Source organism: Zalophus californianus, chromosome 3 (assembly GCF_009762305.2).
Source record: "Zalophus californianus isolate mZalCal1 chromosome 3, mZalCal1.pri.v2, whole genome shotgun sequence".
NCBI lineage: Eukaryota > Metazoa > Chordata > Mammalia > Carnivora > Otariidae > Zalophus > Zalophus californianus.
Window position 1 is genome coordinate 176,415,065 of NC_045597.1, and position 9,671 is coordinate 176,424,735.

The following is a 9,671-nucleotide window of genomic DNA, read 5'->3' on the forward strand; positions in this document are numbered from 1 at the left end:
GAATGGGATTGTTTTAGCTGGTGCTGACATGCATGGGTGGATGATGACGGAGGAACAAAGTCTCACGCTACTTAAAGTCTTCCCTCCCTCACCGAATTTAACCCCAGGCAAAGGTGGGGGATGAGCCCCAGACTGACTGAGATTAATTTCTCCCACCTGGTGAAATGGGGTTCATAATAGAAACTCCATTCAGTGTTAGAAAAATAAAGTTTCCCGCAGATGGGAGTTTGTCGACTGAGTTGTATTTACTATGTAATTAACTAATTCATATCTTCTTTGTGGTTTTGTTATAAATAAAAGATGGAAAAAGAAATTTCGGTGGGGTAACACTCTATGCACCAAAGAAATGCCAGTTGTAGTGGTTGTCCATCACAGACTTCCCTCGTGTCTTTGAGTTCAGAAAGCACAGGGGTCTTGCCACAGGTTCAGGTCAAATGACTGGCATTTTCTGAGGGAAACTTCTACAATTCAAGTTCATGCGTGGTTCTTTTTCTTTTTGTTTTCTCAACGGTTCATCCTCAGTGATCCAAACCCAGGCCGTCCCTGGGGAATGAGAACAATGTTTGCTGGTGCTCAGGATGATAATGGAGGGAGGACCCCACTCAACAGACTCTACCCAGAGCTGCTATTCCACGGCGACCACCAGCAGCCCTGAAACGACAACGCTGGGAGGAGGAGGCGGGGCACAGTGGTGGGGAACCACCTTAGGGGTTGTGGAGGAACGGCTGGGACTCCCAGGTAGTCCAGAAGCTGAGGAATCCGGAGCTCCTGACGAACCCCACCCACCGAGGCCTTGCTGCCCTGCTGGGGCCGGTCACCCCCCCCCAGGGTGGGGGGAAAGTGACGTGGGTGGGCGCGGAGTCACCGGCCCTGGGGTAATCCCGGTGCTTCTGGTTCACAGATCTCTAGGCTTGACTCAGCCGTTCTCCTTCATTTCATCATCCCACGGTGCACTGGGCATTCATGAGGACTTCTGGGAGCACAAGCAGGGCAGGGGCAATTAGGGAAGGCTGGAGAAGCCTGTGGAGAAAAGAGAAGGGAAGACAGTGACTACACTGTGCGGGGGAGATGGCCTTTCCAATCTGGGAACCTCGTCTCGCCATCCTCTGCCAAGCAGGTGGAATCTGTGCGAGCCCCTAGCGAGCATGCTACCAGCCAAGAGTCTGAGATGGTGTCATATTTACTGAGATTAGTACTTAGAAGCTCCCCCCTTTCGGCAGTAGTTTTTACTGAGAATGGAAATTCCATGCAACAAAGGTTTATTAACCTGCTTCCTTCCAGTGGAATTCCGAGCCGGCGGGAATTGAGGTGTGAGAGGGCAGGTCAGTCTCCCCTGAGCATCTGAAATCACATCACTGCCCTTGCCTTTACCCCAGCCCCTGCCCATCCCTCTTATGAGGACCTCCATGACCTCAGCTGAGACCAGGACAAAGTGGGGGCCCCACAGTGAGTCCTGACACTTGGAGTTTTCATGGGGCTCCTCAGCAAAGAGCTGGGCCACTCCTGTCCTCCAGGTGCCCCGGTCTGAGATCTGAGAGCCCCAAAAGATCAATGGACTGGTGCTAAGGCCAATGGCCCAGGGCAGAGCCTACCTGTACCAGAGCCAAACCAGCAAATGGGGGTGGGGGAAGATGAAGGCTGGGTCCCCTGGCTCCCTTCATTGGCTTTGGCGTGTGAAAGGTGGCCTGGGAGGGAGGACTCAGATATTCTCAGGCACTGAGGGTGTCCATGCCCGCAGGGCTGAGCACCAGCGCCTGCAGGATGTCGGAGAGCGACACGATGCCCAGGAGATGCTGGCTCTCGTCCACTAGCACCAGCCGGTGTACCTGTGGGTCCGCAAACGGTCCATGAGGGGTCAGAGCCGTGCAGCTACGGCAGCCAGCAAGGCTGGTGCCAAGAATCGGGGGCATCAAAGGAACATAACTGGAGGAGCAAGATCGTGTCTCCTAGAAACCAGTTAGGGGTGGCTCTGACCACTCTGGGTGATCAACTGTCTGTGGCCCTTAGCACGGGGGCCCCATGGGCAGGACCAGTTGCAGACCAGTGTGGACACCGAGAGCTCGAAATGGCCATGAAACGGGAGGACAGGGTGGGTGCCGTGTGTATAGGGACAGCTGGAGCCGCTCATGAGGACTGGGCTGTATGCGTTGGGGGCGCGTATGCAGGGGTATGGGGTACCTGCTCCCGGGCAATCCGGTCGATGACTTCCCCCAAGCTCTCGTGGGGCTGGCAGCAAATGACTCCCTCCAGACACAGCGTCCTCTGCTTCAGGGCTTCTGCCACACTGATGTCTAGGTCGTTGTAGGTTTGCTGGGCAGCCAGGTGCTGGGGCAGGGGGGGAGGTGCCGTGTGAGTCAGCCCCTCAGCCAGGCTCCAGACCCACGCATACTGCCCCCTCTACCCGTGTAAAGGTCCTCTGGTCCACAGATAGCCCTCCACCGATCCTCACACCCACAGCCTCTCCCCATGGCGCCCTCATTCCCTGTTCCCGCGGATACTTACAATCACATCAAAGCGGGAGTAGAGGCCCACGACCTGTCCTGCAGGGGGCGGGGGGCGGGGAGGAAAGGAACAAAGGGAAGAGGTTCACATCAGGACCAGGATGTTGTGCAAGGGCCGGGGGCGGGCTTTCGGAAGGAATTACTGGACACCCCCCACCCCTCCCCGGGCTACTGGCTTCAAAATGACACATCGGGCTGTCACCACCTGAAGCCACAGGTCACACAGCATCATGGACAGAGAGACGGGTTGATATGCGGCCTGATGTGATGCAACATGAATACATAGTGTCACCTCTGAAATATCCTAGCCTCAAATGGGTAGCCTGAATCTGACCAAGCCTTTAGATCTAATTTCCAGTTTATGGGGAAACCCGGGAATAGAGGAACAATGTTGAGGCCACCTGTAGGAAGCAGAGGTGAATCTGGAGGGGGGACATTCTATAGGACAACCGACCCATGATAATGTCACAGAAATTAAGTGAAGACAGAACTGTTCCACATTAAAAGAAACTTAAGACAAAAGAAGCAAATGCAAGCATGGACCTTAATTGGATCCTGGTTTGTCCAAATCAACTGTAAAAAAAAAGATATTCTCAGGGAAGGTGAGCAAATGAGAATTAGGATCAGATCTTAGATAATATTAATAAATTAGTTAGAGTTTTGTTAGGTGATATGGGAAATATACTGATTTTAAGAGGTGCAGACTGAAGGGGTAGGGGGGAAGTGACATGATCTCTGTAATTTAAATTACTTCAGCAAAAAAAGGGGGAAAAAAAAACACAACTGGTTACAGCAATATATTAACAGGAGTTAGTCCAGGTAATGGATAGGTGGATTTCATTATACGTTTTTTCCTACCATTTTCATACATTTGAAATTTTTCATAATCAAAAATAAATCAAAACATTTCTTGGTATCTAGCATCATTACAGCAATTTTAACTTTGAAATGGTTTACAGCCATGGTTCAACCAAAGAAATGTAGTCCCTCTAACCCCTCTTCAGAGTGAGAAAAGGGGAGATCTGTCTGGATCCCATGGCCCATTTTAGGCTGAATTAACATTAAAAGCCCCATCTCTTGTTTCCTCTCACCACGCTCATTTTATTGCACATATTCCTTTCAAATCATCCCCTAAAGTCAGGGGATGGGTGTTGTTAAGATTTCCATGTCACAAATGAGGAAACTGAGGCACAGAGAGGATAAGGAATGGCTCTAAGACTCAAAGCAGGCAGATTTCTAGCCCCAACTCTACCCTGGGTCCTGAGCTGATGCCCACAGACCCCTGCCTGCCACCACCGCACCCTAGCCAGCCCCACTCCTGGGTGCAGTTACCAGCTTCATTGACCACGGGCAGCGCAGACACGCGCCGGTCCACAAAGATGTCCAGTGCCATCAGGATGGGCGCTGTGTCCAGCACCATGGCCAAGTCCCGGAATGTACCGATGCCCAGATCTTGGATGGTGCGGGAGAGGAAGGAGGGCTGGGGCAGCAGGGCGCCCTGGGTGGGTTAGGGACAGGGGGGCATCAGGGTGGAGCAGCACCCTGAGGGCTCCCAGCTGCTCCCTCCCCAGTCCGTTGGGCCAAGGACTGCTTAGCCCCTCAGGACTCCCTGAGGCTGTGCCCAGGCTCACAAAGATGTGCAGGAACTTGAGCAGCCTCTTGTGTGTGAGGATGTGGAGCACGGTGCCTGAGACCGGGTCCAGGACGGGCAGACGGTGGATCCGATTCTTGATGAGGGCGTAGACAGCTTCAAACAGGCTGCAGAGGTGGGAGCAGTGGGTCTGGGGGAGACACGCCCTACACCCCAGCCCCTGCAAAAGGAGGACAGGGTGAACAGCCTGCCTTGTCCCCTACAGGATGAGCCTATGAGTTCAGAACTGAGGAGCTGGGGAAGCGGACTGCTTGGGGCAAGGAGACGCAGGTGGGTGGCTGGGGACACTTACCTGCTGTTGGGAGAGATGGAGACCAGAGGCTTGAAGGAGCCTTGAAGGTAGATCTCTGTAGGCAAAGCCAGAGTCAGGCTCAGGGAGCTGGCTGCCCTGCCCATCACCTGGCAGCTCCCAGACTGTCTTCCTCCCTCAGGCCCCCTGGGCTCCCTCTGTCCCCTCCCTTGCTCCCTCCAGGAAATCCCCACTGCCCATCCTCCACCCCAGGTGCTTGGCTCCCCGCTCACCCACACACACCCTCAGCCCCTTCTAGGCGCCCCTCTCCTCCCCTCTGCAGCCAGCTCACCTCTCCAGGTCTCAATCTTATGTTCTTCAATCTCATAGATCTGGACCTAGAGAACAGACGGGACTCCAGAAGTCAGACATGGGACCCTCGGGACACCAGGCTCCCTGAGCCACCCTCCGTCCCAGCCCAGATGGGAGCCCCCGGGACCCCCAGCCCACTTCTCACCAGTGGGGACCTGTAATAGCGGTGCAGCACCAAGATGAAATCTGTGATGGTCAGCATCCCTGCGGGGTCAGGAGGGGAGGGGAGTCAGCTTGGGGCCTTGTGGTGAGAGGCGGGTTGAGGGGTCGGACCCCCTTCCCCACTCTGCCAGAGGCCGAGGACTGAGACAGCTGTGGGAGCTGCAGAAAGAGGAGAGCTGGGCAGCCCCTCCCATGCCTGAGAAATGGGGGTCGTCCCTTCTATGCTTCCTCTGTCATTTCTCTCCTCCCCCACCTTCTATTCTCCTAATTTCTTCCTCTCCCTTTCCTCTCTTCCTATCTAGCACCTATGACATGGGACCACAGGGGAGTAGAGCTGCAGTGGTCAGCTGGTCACACCTACTCCACACGTGGGGTCTCCCACCCGGCGGCCACAAGACCGGATCCGATGTTCCCAGTGCCAGCCCCCAGCTTGGCTCAGCCCAAGGGTCCACTCAAGGCCGTGGCACATCAGAGCTCAGCCCCAGAATCTCCACAAAAGATCTCTTTCTTCCCCTTCCCCCCAGCTCTGCTCCCCACCCCTCCTCACCCACAAAGCTCTGCTTCTTGCTGTCCCACAGAGGTGCCGCCCGGATGCCGTTGGCCACGAGGGCAAAGAAGGCCTTCTTGATCTGAGGGCCAGAGAGAACGGTGAGGGGTGAGTCTCTCCCTGCCCCTCAGTGGCACACTGTCCCCACCAGGGGTCCTTCCCTGGGGCCTTCTCCCAGGGTCTCCTGTACGTGAGCTTCACTGCCTTTCCTAAGTCTTGGCATCCACTGGACGTGTTCCTTGTCAGGCGCATTTGCTCAGAGATAAGGCTGCTGGTGGCCAGAGGCACAGCAGGGACCCCTTCCCCTGGCTTGCCCGGGTGTGGGAAACTCACCCAGCATTTCCACTCGGAAGTCATATGTGGACAGTCACACACAGTATAGATTTTGCTAATCTAAGCATGAGAGGTATACTTATTTATGTAATACTTACAAAATACTTTTCTCTAAATAAATTTGACAGTGACTCATGTGGCCTCATCCTAACTAATACTATCTATACTGCTTATACCTATTCTGGGTGCATTTTTCTAATGCGTATTAAAATAAATGTAAAGCTACTAAAATAAATATATTTGTGCATCTACCACTAGAATCAAATAGCATGCTGTGGATGGTCCATATGCTGTGCTTCTGGAAACACTGGCCTGCTCTCTGTGATGGTAAGAATGGAATCAGGCATTCCACAGCTTAGCCTAGTGGAAGAGCGGGGACTAGAGCTCCTCCTTATTTTCTGTTACCAAGAGTTCCCTGCTGTTTGTCCTAGGCCACCCTGCTATGTCTTCCACATACTCTGGGGTTCGCAAAGTGCTCCCATTTATCCTGGGTTGTCCCAGGAGTCCTCTGAAGCTTGTAGGGCAAAGCAGGCATTCCTGTCCCCATTTTATTTCATTTTGTATTTATTAAATTATTATTTTTTTTAGTAAACTCTCCACCCAACATGGGGCTCGAACTCATGACCTCAAGATCAAGAGTTGCATGCCCTTCCAACTAAACCAGCCAGGCACCCCCTCATCCCTATTTTAGAGACAAGAGAGGTAAAGTGACTGACCCAAGATCCTACAGATACTAAATGGCAGAGCTGGGATGACAATTAGGGAGAGAAGCCCTCCCCGGCCCTCGCCTCCTGGGTGTTCAGAAGGAGTTCTGGAAGGGGACTTGCAGGGGGTGCCCAGCAGGGTGTCCCGGAGGGTGTGAGTGGGGGCTGCAGCCCCTGAGGAGGGAGGTGGGGCAGAGCCATGGCCTCACCTCCAGCGTGGTGTCAAAGATGACCATCTTGGAGCTGGTCGCCATGGCATCGTAGCAGGTGTGCTCCTGCATGAAGTGCATATAGACCTGGGCCCCCGGCTTCTGCAGCTCATCGTCCCAGCCCGGCCTGGGTGACAGCGCCCGCGGGGAGGGACACACGGAAGGTGTCTCTTCCACCAGGCCGAGCTCATACCCCCAGGCTGCGGTGGCTGGGAACTCTATGTCCAGCTCCAGATCATCTGTGCTGGAGCCCACCGCTGAGGCTGCATCGTCAGGGGGGATGATGTCCCACTCTGCGGGTGGGGAGCCCACCCGGGCCAAGGGAGCAGCTTGGGACAAGTGTGTGGCCTTGGGGAATGTGGCCTCCAGCCCGGTGTACTCAGCAGGTGGCCTGGTCTGGGGATCTGTTGGATCTGTTGGAGAGGGAGAGGACAGTAAGTCCATCTTCCAGAGCACTTTCTTATCTGCTGGCTCGGGTCAACCTCGCAGCAGCTTTGGGAAGCCTGGATGCTGTGGCCCCATTTTGCAGGTGAGAAAGCTGAGTCTCAGAGTCACACAGGATAGTGGTTCTGTCCCGAGTTGCACATGCCGGACCCCTGGCTCTGCAACGCAGTTGACTGAAGAGAGACTGAAGCTACAAGATGAGCTTGGGTCCACCTCTGTGCATTGGAGGGATCCAGAGCAGAGCCCCAGCCCCAGGCTCTGCGACATCCCACTGCCCCCACTCCTGACTCCCCAGAACTGGCCTGGGCCTCACCTTCCCCCAGACCCGGCAGCTCCCCTTCCTCCACAGTCTCCTGCCTTGTCCATCTCGAGGCCTTGGCCCCCTGTTTCCCATGGCTTCTCTCTGAGCCAGTGGTCATGGCCGGTGATGGCCATGAAGTGTTCTCTCCTTGTTCTAGGAAGCTCATCTCTGGAAAGGGGAATGGGGCCTGTTTGGTTAATAGGGAGTAATACAACAAAATCAATTAAAATGTTATCAATAATAATATTTAATATTTGCAAGCTCCCCAAGGGTTTTTCTCCTATATATTTCTCACTCAAACCTCATAGAAATCTTATAAGGGAGGCATTATCACCCTTATTTTACTAAAGAGGGACCTGAGATCAGAGAGGTTAAGCAACTTGCCACAGTTCACACAGCTAGTAAGTGATAAAGTCAGAACTAGGGTCAGAGTCTTCGGACTCTAGATCCCCCCACTTCTTCTGAAAGAGGAAGGAGGAAGTGAGGGACAAAGGAAGAAGAAACAGGAAAAAGAAGGAAAAGGAGAGAGAGACAGAAGCCCGGCTATGAGAGTGGAGGAGATTGGGGGCCCAGAGAGGTGGGAGACAAAGGAAGTGGCCCACCTACCTTGATGTTCAAGTCCCCCAAGGTGGCTCCAGGATGGGTTCTGTGAGGGAGAAGAAGGTCTGAAGGGGTGGGAACATGGCCCACATTCCCAAACCACAGGGAACTCCTTTTCCCACCGCGTGTGTGTATGCGTGTGCATGCACGTGAGCATGCCCGCACACACACGCACCCACCCCCACCCCCTACAAACACACACCCCTACACACTTATATACACTCAGAAAAACACACATTCAACCATTCCCAGATCCACACAGAACCACATACGTCACTTACACGAAGAATACACATACACACAGAGCCCACATGCTCACAGGCGCCCACCTGCGTGCACGTGTGCACACACACACACACACAAAGAAAATCCAGACGGCACATGCACGCGCGTGCACACACACACACACACAGAGAAAATCCAGATGGCACGTGCGCGCACACACACACACACACACAGAGAGAAAATCCAGACGGTACGCGCACGCGCGTGCACACACACACACACAGAAAATCCAGATGGCACGTGCACACACACACACAGAAAATCCAGACCGCACGCGCACACACACACACACACACATGCACATTCACACAGTGTGGTGTGCTCTCAGTCCCCTGGGCTCGGCTGCCCCAGCGCCTGTCCCCCGGCACCCCTGTACCTGGTGCAGTGCGTGCTCCATGTGGCCAACCCTGACCAACTGGAGAGCAAGTGCGCAATGCTGGCCACACAGCACTATTCTGGGCCCAGCCGTTGGCGCCCTGCCCTCCCCAGATCGGTTTCTCTCTGACTGGGTGTCAGGCAGCAGGAGGGAGGGCCCCACAGGCTCAGCTGCTCCCGCCCAGAGCCTGGGGCTGGGTGGGGAGGGCGGGGGGGGGGGGGCACCTGGCATCTTGAGGCCTGGTCCTGGGCTCCCTCCTGGGTCTTCAAGGACAAACTTGAAGGACCTTGCTGTGGGGGAGGCGGCTTGGAGCCCTGGGGGGTACTGGGGAGGCACTGGTGGGAGGAGGTGGGCTCTCGGAGTCCTGGGTTCCTTCTCATCTTTGTCAAGTGCCAAAGGAGGGAAAATGGAGGCGAGCTGAGCTCAACATTCTTCCTCGTAGAAACTTCTGTCGTGGGTGGTGCTGGAGTTAGAAAGGGCAAGTTGGAGCCAGCTGGGAGGCTGGGGCCAAGGGGTTTGTGGGAGGTCCCAGGAGAGTGGCCATTGTGTGTCCAGATGTCCCCATCTGAGTCCCAGGAGCCTGTCCCTTTCCCTGCTGGAGGAGTTGGAGTGGGATGGCCGGGAAGGTGGGGAGCTGGGAGAATCACCGCGAAGTTGTGCGGTGGGCTCGAGGGCCCAGGGTGAGAGACATCTGTTTCTACCAGTGGTTCAGAGGTGGGTCTCAGAGTGTGGGAGCCCCGGTCCCAACATCCCTCTGTGTGTGCTGTCCCTACAACTCCTGGTGCCAACAGGATCCCAGCCCGGCTCTGGTGGCTGCCCACCCCCCTTCCTTGGCATTCCTGGGGCCTGAGTCAGTGTCCAAATCGGGAATGCTGACCCAGCTGCTCTAGCTCCCCTCTCTCTTCCCGCCCCTCCTCTCCTTCCAACCTCTTCCATCCCATCTCGGGCCCCAGAATG

The 9,671-nt window shown here is 55.0% G+C and overlaps 1 protein-coding gene across 1 annotated transcript; it reads right to left on the bottom strand.

Annotated features, from left to right (window-relative positions):
- Nucleotides 1–1,709: 1,709 nt before the first annotated feature.
- PRKAG3 (protein kinase AMP-activated non-catalytic subunit gamma 3) lies at nucleotides 1,710–8,099 on the bottom strand. Its single transcript, XM_027590236.1, has 12 exons — nucleotides 8,060–8,099; nucleotides 7,466–7,621; nucleotides 6,709–7,112; nucleotides 5,463–5,544; nucleotides 4,899–4,957; nucleotides 4,734–4,779; nucleotides 4,445–4,499; nucleotides 4,133–4,259; nucleotides 3,834–3,999; nucleotides 2,503–2,540; nucleotides 2,179–2,325; nucleotides 1,710–1,826 (listed from the first exon to the last, which is right to left on the bottom strand). Exons 2-12 carry the CDS (start codon nucleotides 7,617–7,619, stop codon nucleotides 1,710–1,712), a joined length of 1,395 nt encoding a protein of 464 aa, XP_027446037.1. The 5' UTR covers nucleotides 7,620–7,621; nucleotides 8,060–8,099.
- Between the last annotated feature and the right edge of the window lie 1,572 nt (nucleotides 8,100–9,671).